This window comes from Seriola aureovittata, chromosome 20 (genome assembly GCF_021018895.1).
Source record: "Seriola aureovittata isolate HTS-2021-v1 ecotype China chromosome 20, ASM2101889v1, whole genome shotgun sequence".
In the NCBI taxonomy this organism is placed as follows: Eukaryota; Metazoa; Chordata; class Actinopteri; order Carangiformes; family Carangidae; genus Seriola; species Seriola aureovittata.
Window position 1 is genome coordinate 7,095,950 of NC_079383.1, and position 19,203 is coordinate 7,115,152.

The window sequence follows — 19,203 nt, forward strand, 5'->3', positions numbered from 1 at the left end:
TTTATTATTGAACTGAATAAAAAGGTTTGTGTTTGTATTTGGGGTTTTTGGCCGAGTTTTTTAAGACGTGGAATCAAATGAATCCATGATGATGATATTTCAGCTCTAAATCAAACAGTGAGGAGATTACTGAGGCAGTTTATCCTCACGGAGATAATGAAATAAGTAGAAACAAGCAGAGATTTTACCAGCAGCACTGAAAGTTCCTTTTCTTTTGAGTTTATTTGAGTGACAGGGTAAACTTATTTTTTGACATTAAAGGCACTCCACTGATTTCACTCATGAAATCCAGTTTACTTGTCATGAGGAGTTATCCATGTGAAAACAGTGAAGTCTGAACAGTGGACAGAAAGCCTGCATCACAAACCGGGACATGTTTAAAAGATGTGGGCGTTTGTGTAATGAAAGGTAGTTTTGAACTGCATTGTGGGAACTTTAGTATCGAATTTTTGGAGCTTAACACATAATAGATAGTGTTATGAATGAGTCCATGCTCAGTGCAAATTATGTTATAATTATTCAGATTATAAAAACATGAGTCCTACCGATGGATATTTAGATCTATTACCTATTACACCCATCACATTTCAGAGCATTGCACCAGTCATAATGTCATTATGATACATATATAATTTCATAACACGTATACAATACGTATACAACAAGTTGTTGTCAAGCTTAAAAAACATTCAGATATGTGGAACTTTATAAATGATAAGGTAACATAAATAACTTTTCCAGGATGCTAGTGACAAAGTGAGGGCGCCTGCAGCTCTGCTACATTTCGCTCTGCAGTGCTGGTACCCCGAAACAGAGTCAGAGTGAAGCCTCTGTGTGTAATCTTTGTGGAGTCACGTGGTTTCCTGTGGGTTTCCGTGTTTACAGAGATCTGCGGCTGTTCGGAGTTCAGTTTCTGGAGAGGAGAGTGAGCAGTCATGGCTTTTTTAAAGACGCAAGAACGGACTAAAGAAAGGTCAGCGATGCTTCACCTTTCTGTCCCCGTCAGTATTTGTAACGGGGGGTGGATCTGTGTGTTGGTGTGTGTTGGTGTGTGTCATCAGTCCCTGTTAGCGCCAGGCTGCGCCACTCAGCTAATGAGAGCTTCGCTGTCAGCTGTGTGATGCGCTGCTGTGACTGATGCACGATCAGCAGGGGTTCAGTCTACAGACTGACCGTATCCTAGACTCACAAAACCGGGTTTAAGTGTAGAAAGTAGCCTAGAAGCTCCATCTGAATTGAGGGGAGCAGCAAAATCCATCGACAACAAGGTTCAATTCCTGAGATGTGAAGCCGGAGAGATGTGAAAGATGTGTTGTTGGCCCTCATGTTAGCCCTCATTATACATGGCAGTTTAATTATTTTCTCAGACACCCAGAGTGGATTGATTGTGAGTAAAAAAGTGCTTCCAGTTTCTTCACTCAGACTTCAGGAAACCACGTTTTTCACTGTTTTCTGAAATTTTATTTGTTTTATCAGATGTATTGATAATGAAGATCATTGCATTAAACAACCAATTAAATAAAACACAATTTTACAGCAAATGAGCAACAACTACAGATAAACAGTTCAGATCTTAAAACCAGTCTGACATGTAGAGTCGCTCTACATAACTGGGGCCCTATGGAGAATGTGTTACAGCTGATATTCTATTTCAGTGGCACAAATTTCTGACAAATTTGTCAAATTATATAGACAGAAATGATAAGGGGTAGACCTGGGGCTTGGGTCCGGGGTTTTGACTTGTCTATGATCCAGCCTTATTCCCACAATATATCTTATATCGACCACAGTGCATAATGGAGCACTTAACAGCCGTTGTGAACAATTGGAAAAGTAGCATCATGCTGAATAAGTCCATAGTGAATTACATATGATCCAAATACCACAAGAGCAAGAGACTCCTTAAAAGCACTGAGTGTCCAGAAGGCTCAGTCAGTGCAGTTTTACTCAGAGCCACTTTGGCCTGTCCGCATGTGGACATATTTTTAGCACAAATGGGATTCCATAGTCTGGGAGACGAGTGGAGGATAATGATGTGCTATCCACAGACCACTGCTGGGTTTACAATTTAGATTTTAAAAAATCAGTGTGCGTTGATGTCTCATCTGTGATGTTATCCAGATCAGAAACAATTCACTTTACTGCACTGATCCAACTCTTTCCCTCCTGACAGTGATTCAGAAACCTCAGCTCAGAGTATTAAGTACTGACTCAATACCAGTGCTGTGTTTTCTATGATTTGTATCAGTATATTCTACCTGCATGGACCTCACCAATGCCATTTTCATGTAAGGTAACATGAGGCGAGCGACTGCAGTGGCACTAAAAACTGAGCTCCCTCAATGAACTGGTGGAAACACTGAATTCTACAGTGAAATATGACAAAGAAACTGGAAACAAAACTTTTAAAGAAAGATTCAGGTATTTTACGACCTGGGTCTTATTCTTATTTGTAGCAGTTCTGATGAATGAGTCGTGCTCACTTTGTACTTGCTACCGTTGTTGTAAGGATTCAGACTGAAAAACAAACTCAAAAAACAATGTATATCAGCTCCCAGCAGTGTGAGGCTCCCTGAAGCTTTTCAGATAAACTGAAAACTGTATTTTTACTAATTTTTACCTCACTTGGATGTTTGAGTCTCACTGTGCAGAGTTTGTTTTCACCTTAAATCAATCTCAGTTTAACACCTGGACATACAAGCATAAGGTCTGGAGCAGGTCAGTTATGGCACAGAATGCAATGAAGTGTAACATTGAGACTTGAAACCTCCAGGTCACAAACACTGTGAACAGACTTTTCAGTGACATTTTGTGTCCAGCAGTTTCACTTTTAAAATGAAAATATAGGTAAATTCATAGATTCTGAATATTTCAGTGAGTGCAAAGTTGTAAATGTAATTTTAAGAAATTTTAACAAGGTGACAAAAAAGTTTATATTGCAAGCAGGGGATTTTTCTTTATCTTGAAACATGTCTGAAAGGGTCTTAAAATTTTACAAACCAGCTGTGGATTAAGTATTGTTAGCTGGAGATCTGCTTCCAGGGCAGCTACTGAAACACCTGCCTGTTTATCTGCCCACGCTGATTCATGTGAGCAAACCTGAGATTTAGCGAAAACTGCTACGTACATCATCAGAGTGTGTCCCTGCCTGATACTGTAAATAGGGGAAAACTGCCTGAAAAAGAAAAAGGTTTACTGCAGCTCCAGAATCTCTTTTTCTTACGCTGTATGTTACCGAGGCAATCCTTTTCTCCAAATCCAGAGCCAGAACTGATGATGACATTTATGCAGTCACTGTGTACAAGACAACGCTTGCATATTGAACAGCCACTGATCAAACCTGCAAATCCAGTGCAGGTCACACTTAACGTTCACATTGCTTTGACTTTCAGCACTGAACACAGGACTTTACATTTAAAGGCATGTTCCTTAATCACCTTAAATTTTAGCTGCATTCACACGTGTAATTGAAGAGAATGTCTTCATGAACAACAGTTTCCAGATTGTGTTTTTCAGCTGATTGTTATTGAAAATCTAGGTCGGTTTCACTGCCGTCAGTACCAGCAGTACTTATGTAGACAAACCTGTGACTGCATGAGAGGAGCACTCCTCCTGTAACATCATCAGACTGATGATGCACAATCTAAAAGCAGCAGAACCAGAGATATCATCTTTCATTTTGAGCATTCTTCTCCCTTGTCGAAGCCTGCCTACATTACCCATAAAGCAAGTGGAGCCAGTGACATCACCTGAGGCCATGTATCTGACAAAAGGTTTTATTCAGCTGCGTTCCCATTTAATAACTTTGCTGTTAAGTGTTTGTCCCCTCTGTTAAAGACCTGTCAGTAAATGTAGGAGTGATCCTGTTTATTTATTTACTTCAGTACTGATTTGACCCTGTTGTTTACAGCATGTTTAACACTGTGCAGTTGTCTCATGTCATCTCACTCTACTCTATTGTTGTTCCTCTGCAGATTTTCTCTCTTGCTGCTGGATTTGGAGGAGTATTACTTTGAACAACACACTGCAAACCACATGACAAGCAGTTCAAAAAAGGAGAGGTAATTCAGATTACTAACAGCAATGCTTCATCTGCTACTAATGACTTCAAACACCACACAAATTACTAAAACACTTAATTATTAAGACTGATTCTTTCCGAGTTTGTTGTGTCATGTTCTTAAAAATACCCACAGCCTCAGAATCAGTGGCTGAAAACCAGATTAGGTTTTAACTTGTTAGATGGGTTTATAGTGTAATAATAGTTTTATTTGCTTTACTGCCATGGTTCAGGTACTCATGTTTGTCTATAGCCCCTGGATTTCATGGCAGTTATCCTAGTTTGTAAGGAACAGCTGTTCAAACACCATCTGATCCTTTTATGAAGGTTTGAGCAAACTAAAAACAACTCATAAAGCTCTCAGAACAAGGTTATTCACAGTTTAGTTTTATTCTCACATAAAAGCAAGAGGGATATTAGGGAAAGACTGATCAAGTGTCCACATGAAACCAACATGAATCACCACAAACTTCAGCCCTCTTTATCTGACTCACTGTGTCATTTTCACCCAACATTGTTCTCTGGCAGTAAAATAAAACAGATTTCCTAATACATATACAAGTAAATCAGTTTAACCTTAATTGTGCGCCTCCAGTCAGCACAGTATTTTTCACTGTGTGCAAGACCGGAGCAAATTCCGGTTTGAATAATCTGTTAAATCCATTGTGGTTTAGAAGAAAAAATGTGTTGTTTTTTCCAAGAGCTGTTAAAATATGCAATTTCCTGATATCTATTTCCTTGTTGTTTGTATGATCTTTTCCCATCTTAATAGTAAAACATTCCCTATTTCCCTTCCAGAAAAATCAGAGGCTCATTTAAAGTCTGTTCCAGATCCATCATATTTGATCCAGAGGATCTGACAGAGCCAATTTTAAAGGTTTGTTTTAGTAACATTTGTTATGTACTGTATGTTGTGTCTTTTAACTGTTGCTACCAGATAGTAATAAAGTGTGAACATAGAAATCACGAATGTTATCTTCTCTGGGAAAACTGAAATTAACAGTGTAGTTTAAGGAAAATGAAAAAAAAGCTAATGCAGTGAAATTCAATCTGTTCATATAGTAGCCAGTGGTGGTAACACAGTACTGTGTTTTTTGCATGGAGGTTGTGTTGTACACTGTGGGTCCGCTTTTACTCTGGATGCAGTTACCAGGTTTGTAATTCTGGTTTTGTGCAGGTTCTTCTTCGAGACTGTAAGAAGATTGAGTTTGTGGAGGGAGAGAACAACCCATTCAATGAGTGAGCCTGGTTTCATGTTCACTCCAATCACTGATGTTTATTTAGTTTGTCAAACTGGTTTGGTTACTTCAAAATGTTAAGCAAATGTTAAATATACTTGGAGACTAATTTCACAGATTAAAGGACACACTTTATGTGATGTGTTCTTTACATGTTTGACTAAACTTTGGTTATGTTATTCAGTGTTTTTAAGCAGAATCACAAAAGTCCTTTTTAATTTCAATGCTTTAATTTTGGGTTATTGTCTGTGTTTTCCTCACAGGCCGAGGCCACCTGCCATCTCTATTACATGTGGGCAGGTGAGTTTTCTTTACCATGGAGATGTGATGTGTTGTGTGCAGCATCGGAGCTCATTGCATGTTACACTGTAATAAATGGTTTTAGTCTGTTGTTTTATTTGAATTGTCCCTCACTTGCCTTGTTTTTATTATTTTTAATTGTCACAGCAGTGACTTGTTTGTGAAGACAAGTTGTAAAAATCCCATTTTCACTTTGATTCCAGGTTATTTACATCAAAGAAAGCAACGTGATAGCACCTCACAGAAATGAGAGGGTGAGTCTCCACAGCTGTTTGTGTGTCTGTCTGTACTGTGAAAATCTGTGCAGGATCCTGAAGGACAGGTCTGTGTGTTGACCACGTTCTAGTCTGTGTCTGTCCATGTTTTCCCTCTGACAGTGCAACCAACTTTATCATTATCACAGCCTAAGACACCGACAGCCATGGTCCCAGATGATCATCATTATTATTATTATTCCATATCGTCACCTTCCTAAAATAATGGCCTAAGTCATGTTTTGACAAAAATGTTTTTTTTGCCTAAATCACCCCCTCATGATGCTGGCCACCTCTGGTAAAATCGCCTGAATCCTCAGTTGAGGGGAACATGCAATTCTACCCCCGGTTGTATAATGGCCTATGTCAAAAGTGTGACTCTTTTGTTGAGTTTTTTGTGTTTCCTGAAAAACCTGAAAAAATGACTTAGGCCATTATTTTAAGAGGGTGTCGATATGTTAAATTGTCAGAAGAGTAAATTTAAAAATCTGAGGCTAAAACTCCACTATTCTGCTCAGATTAAATTCCAACCAGTGTAATTATGTCAACATTAAGATCTCTAATGGTTTTGCTGAAGAAGCCTTTGACTCAAAAGATGTGTTCATGTGTTCAGATACAAAACTCACTTTGCAAATATAATAAACTTCTCTCATTGCTTTGTCAGGGGAAAAAGAAAATAATGTTTCAGCTTGAGGTTTGGAGCAAAACGGAGGATGTTGTTCAAACATTACTTCAGGTAGGCGACTCTTCCAACACAACAGTGGCTGTCGTCATCTGTTGCTGTGTGTGTTTGATAAACCAGGCTGTCAGATCTCAGCTCATCTTTCCATCTTTCTGCTCCGTTTGATCCGGCCGCTTTCTGTAGCTTCACAGAGCTTCCTGTCTGGAAAAACTTGGAGACCAGACTGCGATGGTGAGTCAGTTCAAGTACACTGCAGACCTATAAAGCCTGAAAGAAGATGAAAGTCATATTCTTGCTTCCTTCAATTAAAGTTACATGCATCTCTTCCTATGTATGTTTAGATTGAAGCTAATTTACAGTCACGTCTGGCAAGGTCATCGTTTGACAAAAACTGGTATGTTGACTTCTGACACTTTGACCTGCTGCTTTGATTCACATTTCACTGTTGTTTTTTATTGCTTTCATTCAATGTAATAATCAGATAAATGGCTCTCTAATACTTTTAGTTTTTGTCAGAGCATGCCGCTGTGTAGGATACTGATGTGACTTTGCTGTGCAGCTTTCAGAATGTGGCTGAGAAGCCTCACATGGAGTGTGCCGTGGAGATGGTCATGCCTCTGGTGTCCAATCCAGGCCACGTCTGCATCACCGATGAAAACCTTTACTTCCAGCCGCTGAATGGCTATCCGGTGAGCTGAGTCACAAATCTGAGTGGTTGGTGGTCCTGTGATACCTGCAGGATATTTAACTGCTCTCAATAATGTGCTGAACAGTCACCTCATCATTAATTATTTTTATGAATTTATGTGACTTCTCATGTCAGGAACACGTGATTCAAATCAAGCTCCACAGAGTCAGGAGAATCTACAAAAGACGGCATGGTCTCAGACCACTTGTAAGTGACTAGGGTGGGACATCAAGTTAGTATATATGTACAGTAGGATGATTATATGTGTGTACTTATGTGTATTCATGTGTGCCCAGGGTCTGGAGGTGTTCTGTACTGAGAATGACTTCTGCTCAGACATCTACCTGAAGTTTTACAGCACAGCAGACAGAGATGAAATCTACTACTACATTGCCACTTTCCTGGGTGAGAAAACTCTAAGCCAGTAATTAATTGAACTCAAGGACGAACTGATTAGATTTGGGGGATCAAAGATCAAGTGCAGGATGACCTCACAAGCATTGTTTTGGCCTTGTGACTGCAATATATCTAACACCTTGAGGGAATTTTTTTCTTATATGATACAAACGTTCACTTGTACTCTAGGACAAACTAATTACATTTTGGGGGTCAGAGGTCAAGGTCACTTTTTAGCCATAACTCAAGACGCAGCAATTATGACAAAATTTCACACAAATGGTTCATATTTTATATGAGTCTAGATAAACAGGGATGTAATCAATAATAAAGCATCCATCCATCCATCCATCCATCAATCCATCCATCCATCTGTCCTGAAAGTAGTCTGAGTGGCGGAGGTATACAACTGTGAGGTTGTAATTGTAGTTTCTATTGTGTAAACTTGTATTATTACAGTGGCAAGAAAAAGTAATTATATATATATATATATATATATATATATATATATATTTCATGAATACATTTGTCAGGTCTTCACCTAAGGTACAGTAATGAACAAACAATCAAACAACAATTGTGTTGAACTTGTCCATGTTGAAAACATCATTCAAATATTCACAGTGTAGCTGGAAACAGTCTGTGAACCCCTTGACTAACAGTGGTGTCAGGAGTTATCAGACCTGGAGTCCAGGTGGAACCAAGTTTGAGGTGTGGGTTAGAGACACTTTGAGTTATTAAAAACACTGAAACATTTTGAGTTTGTTGTTCACAAGGAGAATCTGCTTAGGACTGAGGATGTAGAATAGTTGATTAGCATAAAGCTGAAAATGTTACAGTCATCTCAGAGAGTCCAGATATTCATCAGTCCACAGTCAGACAACCTGTCTATAAAGGAGATGATTGAGTTCTGTGGCTAAACGCTCCCATTGCGTCCAGCTAAGATGATTCCTACAGCACAATGCAAAATGATCAGTAATGTAACAAAGAAGCTCAGAGTAACAGCTAAAGGCTTAAAGGAATCACTGGAGCTAGTTCACATCTATGTTCATGAGTCGGCCAGACACACGTCTTAGTTGCAGGGAGCAAAGAGTGCTGCCATAGACACCACATAGGAAACTGCTGCTCTCAAAAAAAAACATCCGTATGCATTTGTATTAATGCAGAAAATCAGTGTGTGTTCACACACTTTTTCCATCTCAACATTAAAACCATTTGCTGTTCTTCTTTGTGCTCAGAAAACCACATAACCGAGCACACAGCAGAGAGTTACATGCTGCAGTGGCAGCGTGGTCATCTGAGTAACTATCAGTATCTCCTCCACCTCAATAACCTGGCTGACCGCAGCTGCAATGACCTCTCCCAGTATCCCATCTTCCCCTGGGTCATCGCTGACTACACCAGCAGACAGTTAGGTGGGTCAACAGGCCTCAGCCTCAAAATCTCCTGCACTAACTGTTGTGTGTTTGAAATGTTTTGTCTGTGAGTTACGGCTCAGTGAAGGTTTGGTTGCTTCAATAATCGCCCGCCCATCTCTCGCAGATCTGACAAACGCTGCCACATTCAGAGACCTGAGCAAACCAGTGGGAGCCCTGAACAAAGAGCGCCTGGACAGACTGTTGGTGAGACTCTGCCGCTTGTCGTGTTTACTGATCTCATCTTATTTCTGGACTGAGTGTCTCCTCAGTAACCGCAGACCTATTCTGTGGTTCACAGGCTCGCTACAGAGGCATGCCTGAACCTCGCTTCATGTACGGCAGTCACTACTCGTCTCCAGGCTACGTCCTCTTTTACCTGGTCAGAGTCGGTATGTCACACACCTCTCACACAACCTGTGTGGATCCACAGTACACACAGTTGTAGGTACTGTGGGTGCACAGCCTGCGACTTCTCTAACTGACAGATCTAAAACTGACATGCAAAAACCACATTCCTCTTTTTACATTAAAACATTTTCATATTTGATGGAAACAGCTTTAAATGATGCAGTTCTGCCACTGGCTCACCTTCAGAAACTAGACTAGGTAGAATTATCTTCCATTGTAAATCTCAGTAAGTTTAACACACAAAAAAAAAAAAACTAGATAAATGAATATAGTGAATTAAACAGCCTCGCATTCGTTTCTTTCACATTATCTGTGGACCATCTTTCCCAACATTTGGTAACACAACTAAGTAGACTAATTGCACAAATAGGAGGTACAGCCTTTTCTGTTGTATTAGAGGTTCTTGCTACACAGAATCTGTTATATTGCAGCTTTTATTGTCCCCAATGAAACACAAAGATCATTCACCTGTGATGCTCCTCAAAAGGTGGAACAAGCTTCAGGACTCCCTTCAATCAGACAAGTTTTTATCCCTAGAACAGTTTGACTCAGTTAAGTGATGTTTTATATGATGAACGCCCTTATTCTTTTTGTCTTTTTCTTTGTGTTCGTTTTTTGTGAGTCATTTGTCTTGTGTCTGTGCTATATCTATGTATAATTGACTTTTACACTTTCTACACTTTCTTGCTTTCCCTGCATGAGTGAATAAATAAACAAATAAAAATAGTATTGTATTCATCCATAACTGTGTTGTCCCCTCAGCTCCAGAGCACATGCTGTGTCTCCAAAATGGCCGCTATGACCACGCAGATCGCATGTTTAACAGGTACAAAACAATCTTACATCAGTTAAGTTCCTTCACTTAACATGAGCTGTGTTTTGTTCTCTTGTCTTGACTCTGACTGTGAATTCAAAACTTTCCAGAAACCTGATACGCCATGAATTGTACATCACCACCAATCACAAATCCATACAGTACAGATTTACTGATGTTGAACAGTTTGTTTGGAACAACTCAACATAAGAACTGTAATAAGTGATAAATGATAATATTTGGAATGTATAAATGGTTTAATAAATGCAGTGTCATTAGCTTAAAAATATTGAGACCATGATTTTGCATGTTGGTCTTAATTTACCTTAATTGTCTTCTTTTGGTACAGTGTTGGAGAAACATGGAAAAACTGCTTAGAGGGAGCGACTGACTTCAAAGAGGTAATGAGACAGATTCAGCACAGATATACCTTATGAAATATTTGCGCTAAAATACCATCTGCAAGAAACATGTCATGCTAAAAACCATTAACTACAACTTGTGAAACTTGAGACCAGTTAGAACTGTTTTCTCTGTGGAGGCAGCCAATATATTTCTGCATGATTCAATCAAACCTAAAAAATTCTAAATCAACACTGTCAGACAGTGGAAAATTTGAGAATCTTAGATTATATTCAGATTTGTTTCTTGAATATATCTGGAATGTTTGTTCACTTTGGTTCAGTGAACTCTATAAGAATATTGTCTATAACAGGTTGTGTTACTGCACCTGTTGTACCTGTTGTACTAAACCTGTGGCAGTCAGCGCTCTGTGAAAGACACAACTCAGTGGAACCAGATGACACAAAGAGTTTCAGTTCTGTCAGAAGCTTTAAAGCCACACATGCACACACACACACACATGCTGTGGTGTGTGTGTGTGTGTGTGTGTGTGTGTGTGTGTGTGTGTGTGCGTGTTTGCGTGTGTGTGTGCGCGTATGAAATACTACTGTGTAGTTGTGTATGTTTAATATTGTACACAGTCCCTTCCAAATAGAATAGATAATTGTGAAGAGAACTTCAGACAGGGATGAGAGAGGTCTTGTCTCAGTGCACAGAATGACTGGTGTACATTTTTGTCCCACAATGCAGCTGATTCCAGAGTTTTATGGTATCGACTGCAGCTTCCTGGAAAATAAACTGAGCCTGGATTTGGGAAGAAGGCAGAATGGGAGCTTAGTCGAAGATGTTGTCCTCCCACCGTGGGCCTCAGGTAACTCTTGTTGACGATCTGATCTAAACTCTGTTGGACCCAGCTGTCATTTGCTCTTTATGTGTTGAAGCCCCCCCCTCACCTTCACACCAACATCTACCTGACAACATAATGTCATCCTCCTGGTGCTTTAGTTTATTAATAAACTATTATTTTGTCTGTGTGCTGTTACGTATTCCGTGTCTTCTGTCATGTTTCCAGATGCCACTGACTTTCTTCAGAAGCACAGGACGGCACTAGAGAGTCAGTATGTGTCAGAACACCTTCATGAGTGGATAGACCTGGTGTTTGGCTTCAAACAGAGAGGCAGTGAAGCTGTGGCAGCTCATAATGGTAAAACACCCAGCAGCTGTTGTCAACGTCAAACCCACCGAAACTGAAAGAACTCTGACGTCTGTCTCATTGTCTTTCAGTGTTTCACCCTTTGACCTATGAAGGTGGCATCGACTGTGACAGGTATCAATGAAAACCCCTCAAGAGCTATTATTCCAAATCTTTTCTTTTGCATCATTTACCAACCTTGTCCATCTCTCTGGGAAGCATCGAGGACCCTGACCAGAGGATCGCCATGCTGACACAGATCCTGGAGTTTGGCCAAACACCCACGCAGCTGTTTAGCAGCCCTCACCCTCAGAGGATCACACCGCGGTTTCACAACATCACTCGAAGCTCCAGCATCACCTCACCTGTCAGCGAACTGTCTCCAGGTAGCACTGAAGAAACACTCACAGTTACACAGTATTACTCAACATAACATCTCTGTTGGTGGGTTGTAATGCTGCTCTCCATTGTAGAACCCACATTGTGATTGAAGGGCTTAATTTATTGCTAATTCTAATATGGTAGAATCAGTAGAAGACAAAGGTGTGTCCAGTCATGACAAAAAGAAGGGCTTGTTATTTCCTTCAGACAGTTTTCATGCTATTTCCACATGTTCCTGCAGCGGTTTCCCCTGTGTTGTTTTCAGCCTCTCAGAGCGAGGACTCGTCCTTCGAGGACCTGACTGAGGAGAGCAGGAAGCTGGCCTGGACAAACATGGGTAATCTGACACTGGTCTCCAGCCACAAGATCCATAAAGAGTAAGTCAGGAGGCGTCCATTTGGCTGCAGTAATAAAAAAGTACAAACTGAAATGAAAGCTCTGGTGCAAATATGAGGAAGTGGGTGAAAACCAAAGAAGCGACAGGCAGCTGCAGCGTTTTTAATAGTAACTGATTAAAATGTTAGGTGAGGACAAGTGGCTGCTGTGAAACTACTTCCTGCAGATAAGAAAAATAAGTCAAAGCCATCTGCAGATGTTTTCTCCCATGTCAAAGTCCCTTTGTAACTGCATCTTCCACTCAACTTTGTCTTTGTGAAATCACATAGTGTGACTGCTAAATGAACCTAAAAACATCTTCCCCTCCATGTGTTCTGCTAAACGTGCAGGGCCGTGACAGGCATCGCTGTGACTCGAGACGGAGCAGCTATTTTCTCCACATCCCAAGGTCTGAAAATCTAAAATCTTAGATTGAATAGATTGAATAATAGAATAGATTATTGTAGAGATGCAAAAGGCTCAGAAGACAGGCTCTGACGCCTTTGAGGAATTTTGCGCAATAAAATGTATGTAAAATGTAACTGAGGTCCCAGAGGAAAAAGGTGTTTCCTCTGTATTGTTCCCTGAACAGCAGTACAGGGTCACCTGAGATGTTGGTAGAACTGTTCTTTGGTACTTGACTGTTCTACTCTTCATTCCAGACTCAACACTTAAAATGTTTTCCAAAGAACTCAAGGAGTTCCAGAGAAGCATGTCCTTCTCTAACATGGTACGCAACTCTTTACTCTTGCTCACCATCTCTCCTTGTGTTCCTGCTTGTGATCTGCTCTGACTCTGTTTTTCAGGCCTTATCATCATGTTTGATGCTGGCAGATGGTAAAACTGTGGCCTGTTCTTCATGGGACAACAACGTGTATGTACAGTATATGTGTATGATGTTTTTTGTTTTGTTTTTTAAACAGATTTTCTTCATTTTCCCACTAACTGAAACATTCCTGTCCCACAGTTATTTCTACTCCATTCCGTACGGCAGGCGGCAGGACACGCTCATGGGTCACGATGATGCTGTCAGTGAAATGTGTTGGTTTGATGACCGACTCTACACGGCGTCCTGGGACTCCACCATCAAGGTAAAGACTAAATAACTTTTATAAGATGATGCTATTCTCTGATGTCCATGTATTTATTGATTTAGCTATGAAAGTATCATCATTTTGTCAAGTTAAGGGTTCATGAAAAATTCTAATAACACAACAGCATGGCATTGTTGTGGCAAACATTTATTCTTTTTAATTTTCTACTCCAGGATACAGTCTTCCTGGGTATTTAGAAATACAATGAATTCATATATTTGTACAATATACAAAGACATGCATATACATATCACTATACTCTTGTAGAGAAGAACTAAGGCACTGTTTTTTCATGTATATGTATAATCTAAAATTATTATAGTGAATATATTAGTGTGAAAACCCTGGAGCTTATTTTACTCTTTTTTTTTTTTTTTTTAAATACTGTGGTCATCTAAATGAGACCAGTGAATTGTGTTGTTTTTTTCTCCCAGGTTTGGCAGTGTGCGTCTGATGGCTCCTCCAGTCACAGGAGATGCCAGTTTGAGCTGCTGGCTGAGCTGGAGCATGATGCTGGGGTGAGTGAGGATGTGAACTCTATGTTACATGTGTGGGAATTTTGTTTAAAGTTGCATCACCAGTGGATGAAATTTAATTTATATTTTATATATTTACAGTATATTATTGACTTGCTTCATACAGAGGAAATGAAACGTGGTGATGACTTATCATAAATCATAAACTGAAAATGTATTTTTTATAGTTTAGTCTTGTTTAAAAAAAAAAAAAAAAAAGCAATAGTGAATAATGTCACACATTTTTTCACAAATCCACCCAAAAGAGTTAAAACCAAGTCATCTTGGGAGATAAACATGGTGGTGGCAATGAAGATCACACAAACACAAGTTATGTCTTTATTCTTAATTCTTTATTCGGATCACTGTTACCTTCCACACAGTGGTCGCTAGTCTTCCTGGGGTTCACACACAAAAATAACAAATGAAACAATTATTAAAATCACACTATATCAATAAAGCAGAAAATAACAAAACAACCCAAATACAGAAAATAGTTAAAATAACTATAATAGCTCTTTATTTAAAATAATAAACAATAATAACTTAGAATGAAAACTAAATCAATATTGTCACAAATGCACATTAACAAAAAGAAAATTGAAGACAAAAGTGCAGAAACCGGTAACATCTAGATTACATTCATCAAATTTTGTTTAAGTAACCTCTTAAAACAAAATCTACTCTTGGTCTGTCTGATGTAAATGGGTAACAGATTGCAAGCAAAAGAAGCAGTTCTCTTCATACAATTTGCTTGTGGGCTCAGCATGATCAGATGACCAGTGCTCACTTGACATGACAAAAAACTGTATATACTAGTTTTTCTGAGAGTAAGGTGTATTAATCCATATAACATTTTGCATAAATAACAGGAGACAATATTTTAATTTTGCCTCTACCGGTAGCCATGATAAGCGTTATGCATCTCAAACACATTAGTATGAAAAGAACAATGAAGAGCTAACCTGGCTGCTCTGTTCTGTATGTCCCTGTTGCTTTTGTGCCCCCTCCCCATGCTCAGGTGAACACCATTGGTCTGAATCCAGCTGGGACTTTGCTGGTGTCTGGCTGTAAAGACGGGACCGTCACAATCTGGGACACCAGCAGCTATGAAACACTGCAGCAAGTCCACTGCCACACTGGAACAATTCACCACACAGCATTTAGTCCTGGTATGAGTTAGACCATGATTCTTAAAATTCAGCCTGATGTGAAACTGTTATATAACTGTATGTAATCTACATTGTCAGCCATGGCAGAGGGTATAATGATAGAGGCATGCCTTTGCAGAAACCTTATTTAAAGACTAATTACACTGCTGCACATGGTCTTGGTTCACGCTGGAAGGTTTCCAGTTCAATGACTGGGCTTCTTGATTGGTTCTCTGGACTTCATCAGACCCCAGAAACTGCCTTTCAGATGGAGGAAAAGAAAAATTGCCTTGAAAGCTGAATACAGAACACAGTAACTGGTTCTGCATTGCTCTTTAAGCACCTTAATGTTTTGTACCTACAAACGCTTTTTAAGTGCTGGCAGCAATTTGATTAATTCATCTGTGTGGGTCATACAGGCCTTTACTTCCAAAACAGAGAAACTGGGTTATGAATGCCTGCTATCACTTACAGTGTCTGTAGAAACAGCTGATCATGACAATGATCTAGGATCTGAACATGATCTAATAAATCAATGCTTTTTTGGATGAACAAAGCTGAGATGTGACACATGGCAAATCAAGCCAACAGCTGACAGTAAAACCCTCGAGTGACCTGGAAACCCTGACAGATGTTGGGGTAATGACTTCATTCTTTGCTTCCTCAGATAGCCGACATGTTCTCAGTGTTGGTGCTGACTCCTGTATGAAGGTTATCGATGTCCAGACGGGGATGGTGATCTCAAGTGTAACACCTGAGGAGGAGCAGAGGTACGATCACACCAGCTGCAGAACGGCAAACGCTCTCACCTCAAGTTACAGTTACACAGAGCAAGAGGTCACAGTGTGTGATGCGCCTTAGAAAGCCTGAGAGTCACACATACATCTTGTTTGATTCCTTACAGAACTTTCATAACTTTTAATTTGACTCATGGTTAAGTTTGGAAGAACTGAGCTCTGTACACGTCTCAGCCATTTAAAAGGCCAGTCTTCTGTGTGTGGCTGTTCTCAGGTGTTTCTGCTGGGACGGGAACTCAGTGCTATGTGGGGGACAGTCCGGTGACCTGCTGCTGTGGGACCTACTCAGAAACACCGTCACCAAGAGGATCCCTGCACACTCAGGTATAGCTTATCAGCCAAGACCTCACCTGGTTGAAAGTCTGTGTATGTCTTATTTCAGTACCACTATACAATAACACTGCCCTTATAAAGGATTTATAAATGGGTTATAAATGGGTTTTTAATTGGGTTTTAAACACTTTATAAATCATAAATAAACAACAATAAACAAGTTATAACACAGTTTATTTATTAATGAGTTACTAGTATTTATAACTGGTAAAAGGAGTTTTATAGTAACTGATTTTACCCTTTTACCTGTTTATAAATGTTTGTAACTCATTAGTAAGATGGATGAATAGTTATATTAATAGTAATAGTAATATTAATCTTGCCAAATAGTGAGCCTGCATCAATGTATGAAAACTCTGTTATAACTTGTTTATAATTATTCATTTATGATTTATATAGTGTTAAGAATCGAATTAATAACATAATTTCAAACCATTTATTAATCTTTTATAAGGGTAGTCTTATTGTAAAGTTGCACCGTTATTTCTTACATTGGGTCACTGATTGTAGTGGTACATTAAGCCTTTTAAGTGTAACTGTTGTCAAATCAAATGAATTGTAAGACACTTTCACTGTTAAACCAAAACAGATAAGATGATATTTTAGACAGTTCACAGCCTGTCTCAGTATGTATGTGTGTATGGCCTCAGGTATGTGATTCTGCTTGTATCCCTTCTACCTGCATGTTGGCATTGAATATGACTAAAGACAAGAGACAGGCTGGATGAGATTTTTTCTCCATCAACTTTTCAGCATTTCTTGCCTGAAATTCTGAAGCTTTAGCCGCATTGTTACAAGACAACAGCATCAGTGGCCTCTGGCTAGAGACCAGACAGTGGAATTCCCACTAGATCTGCTCTAGTCACACACAATGTATGATGCAGAAGATGTCAGTAGAAAAAACTATGATTAAGTGGTAGAGGTGTTACTCTATATTTGTAGTTTGTGCTTGAAAACACTGAAAACGTGTCTCTTTCAGAAATTAACTGATTATCAGTTTGTGCAACAGGTCAGAGTAAAGATGTTGTTCCTTTGCCCAGGTGCTGTCACAGCCATATGGATGAATGATCTGTGCAGCACAGTGATCACAGGTGGAGAGGACAGACAGATAATCTTCTGGAAGCTCCAGAGTTAAACAACTGTTTGTGCACAAAGACTTCCAGTGTAATATACTCAGCAACACAGGCCGAGCATACTGCAGAGAACCTGGATAGAGACTCAAGAAACAGCTGTGAAGAGCTGAAAATGTGCTCTGTCACAGAGTACAGTGTCACAGAGCAGCTGGAGGGGGGTTGATGACCAATGTCTCAAATGTTCTCAATCCAAAACCCAACTAAAGGTCATAAATAGTCACGTTAGTCATCTGTGCTATTTGTATATTGAGAGAAAATGTCCAATTGTAGTTTTGTGCATGCGAGCAGGAAGCTAAACAGTGTACATCATGCCTTATTTTGCAGCCTATTCTACATGTTTTATTTTTCCCATTTATTATTTGCTGTGTATCATGTTACAGTTTTTTTTAATAAGCGATCATATTTCTGTAGCTTTATGTGTATTTTATCATGTGAAATGGACTCAGAGCTTCATACTGCTCAGGTGTTATAACGCTTACCTCTAAAAATAATCTTCTTTTGTTAGTTTCACAAGCCTCAGAGATTCTTACTGACAGATTTTTACCCTAAATTGCATGTGTTGCAAAAAGCAAGAGATGTTATTAATAATATGTATTTACAGACTGGCTCAGTTTTATGGTGTGGACACCGTTCTTTCAAACACCAAACCATGAAAAACAGTATTAACCACATTACCAAGTGAATAATTACAGTCACACAGGATTTATCCAAAGACAGTTCACCAAGTGTTTTACAAAGATGGAAGAGAGCAAAATAAGAATCTGCAGACATCCAAGAATAAGGTGATGCATGAACTGTTTCAGCGAGAAGTGAGATTTTAAAGTCATAACCCAACACAAATAGACACATAGACATGAAAGTTGTCTGCACAAAGTTTGTACTGTGCTTATTCCTGGAGAACACAGACTGTGCACAGTTTGGATTCATGTCAGTTACAGTTGATTCCAGTGATGACAAGTTTTCAGGTCGGAAAAAAATCGACAGCATAAACCATTTCTCTGATCTTATTTCATATTAATGCTTCTCTCTGAATTCTGCCATAAACTGACACAACATGCTGCGTCTGTGCCCTGATGTTTGTCTGCAACCAGCATTTGCCCTCATTTTTAATCTGACAATGACGAACGGTCTGAACATTACTGACTAATCAGTTTTACTTTTAGTACTGTAAACACTGAGACCATCATTTCTTTCATGTGCTTTTCAAAGATCATCTGTCAGCTGAACAGCTTCATGACAGTAGGTGGCACTCTTTGGCTGTTTAGCCATGGGAGCACCAAACTAATTGACTATAGCAGGGATCCCAGTCTGAGGTGGAGATAAGCTCATCCTTTAGTAATAAAACTGAGGACACATTTTTAGTAAACATTTTTGTTTTATATGAAAAATGATGCACAGCTTACAATATTGTTCAATACACACATGAAAAATAATGTTATCCTTCCGATTTGGCTACTGGCACTGATCAGGTGGAACTTAACAGACACTTCTGTCCCTATTAAAGAGTCTACAAAAACGTTTACAGGTGGATATCATTAGATTATAACTACAGTCCTGTTTCACTTCTGCTTCTGCAGCCTGGTTTCAGAACATCTTTTTGGTGTCCGCTGATGTTTGAGTGAAGAGTTCCAG

The 19,203-nt window shown here is 39.3% G+C and overlaps 1 protein-coding gene across 1 annotated transcript; it reads left to right on the forward strand.

The window, feature by feature from the left end:
- The first annotated feature begins 868 nt into the window (after positions 1–868).
- nsmaf (neutral sphingomyelinase (N-SMase) activation associated factor) lies at positions 869–18,628 on the forward strand. Its single transcript, XM_056364564.1, has 31 exons — positions 869–973; positions 3,975–4,061; positions 4,859–4,937; positions 5,238–5,299; positions 5,562–5,598; positions 5,802–5,852; positions 6,517–6,588; positions 6,718–6,765; positions 6,876–6,928; positions 7,094–7,223; positions 7,358–7,429; positions 7,519–7,627; positions 8,857–9,033; positions 9,161–9,240; positions 9,335–9,425; positions 10,207–10,270; positions 10,608–10,659; positions 11,351–11,471; positions 11,673–11,804; positions 11,885–11,927; positions 12,012–12,178; positions 12,439–12,550; positions 12,899–12,957; positions 13,211–13,278; positions 13,355–13,422; positions 13,516–13,639; positions 14,077–14,160; positions 15,179–15,329; positions 15,976–16,078; positions 16,320–16,429; positions 17,479–18,628. The coding sequence occupies exons 1-31, from the start codon at positions 936–938 to the stop codon at positions 17,571–17,573; spliced, it is 2,739 nt and encodes a 912-aa protein (XP_056220539.1). The 5' UTR covers positions 869–935; the 3' UTR covers positions 17,574–18,628.
- The last annotated feature ends 575 nt before the right edge of the window (positions 18,629–19,203 follow it).

Coding starts and splice junctions, on each gene's coding strand:
- nsmaf (XM_056364564.1), top strand. CDS start 936: ATGGCTTTTTTAAAGACGCAAGAACGGACTAAAGAAAG. Junction 9,034..9,160: donor CTACACCAGCAGACAGTTAG/GTGGGTCAACAG, acceptor CATCTCTCGCAG/ATCTGACAAACGCTGCCACA. Junction 14,161..15,178: donor AGCTGGAGCATGATGCTGGG/GTGAGTGAGGAT, acceptor CCCCATGCTCAG/GTGAACACCATTGGTCTGAA.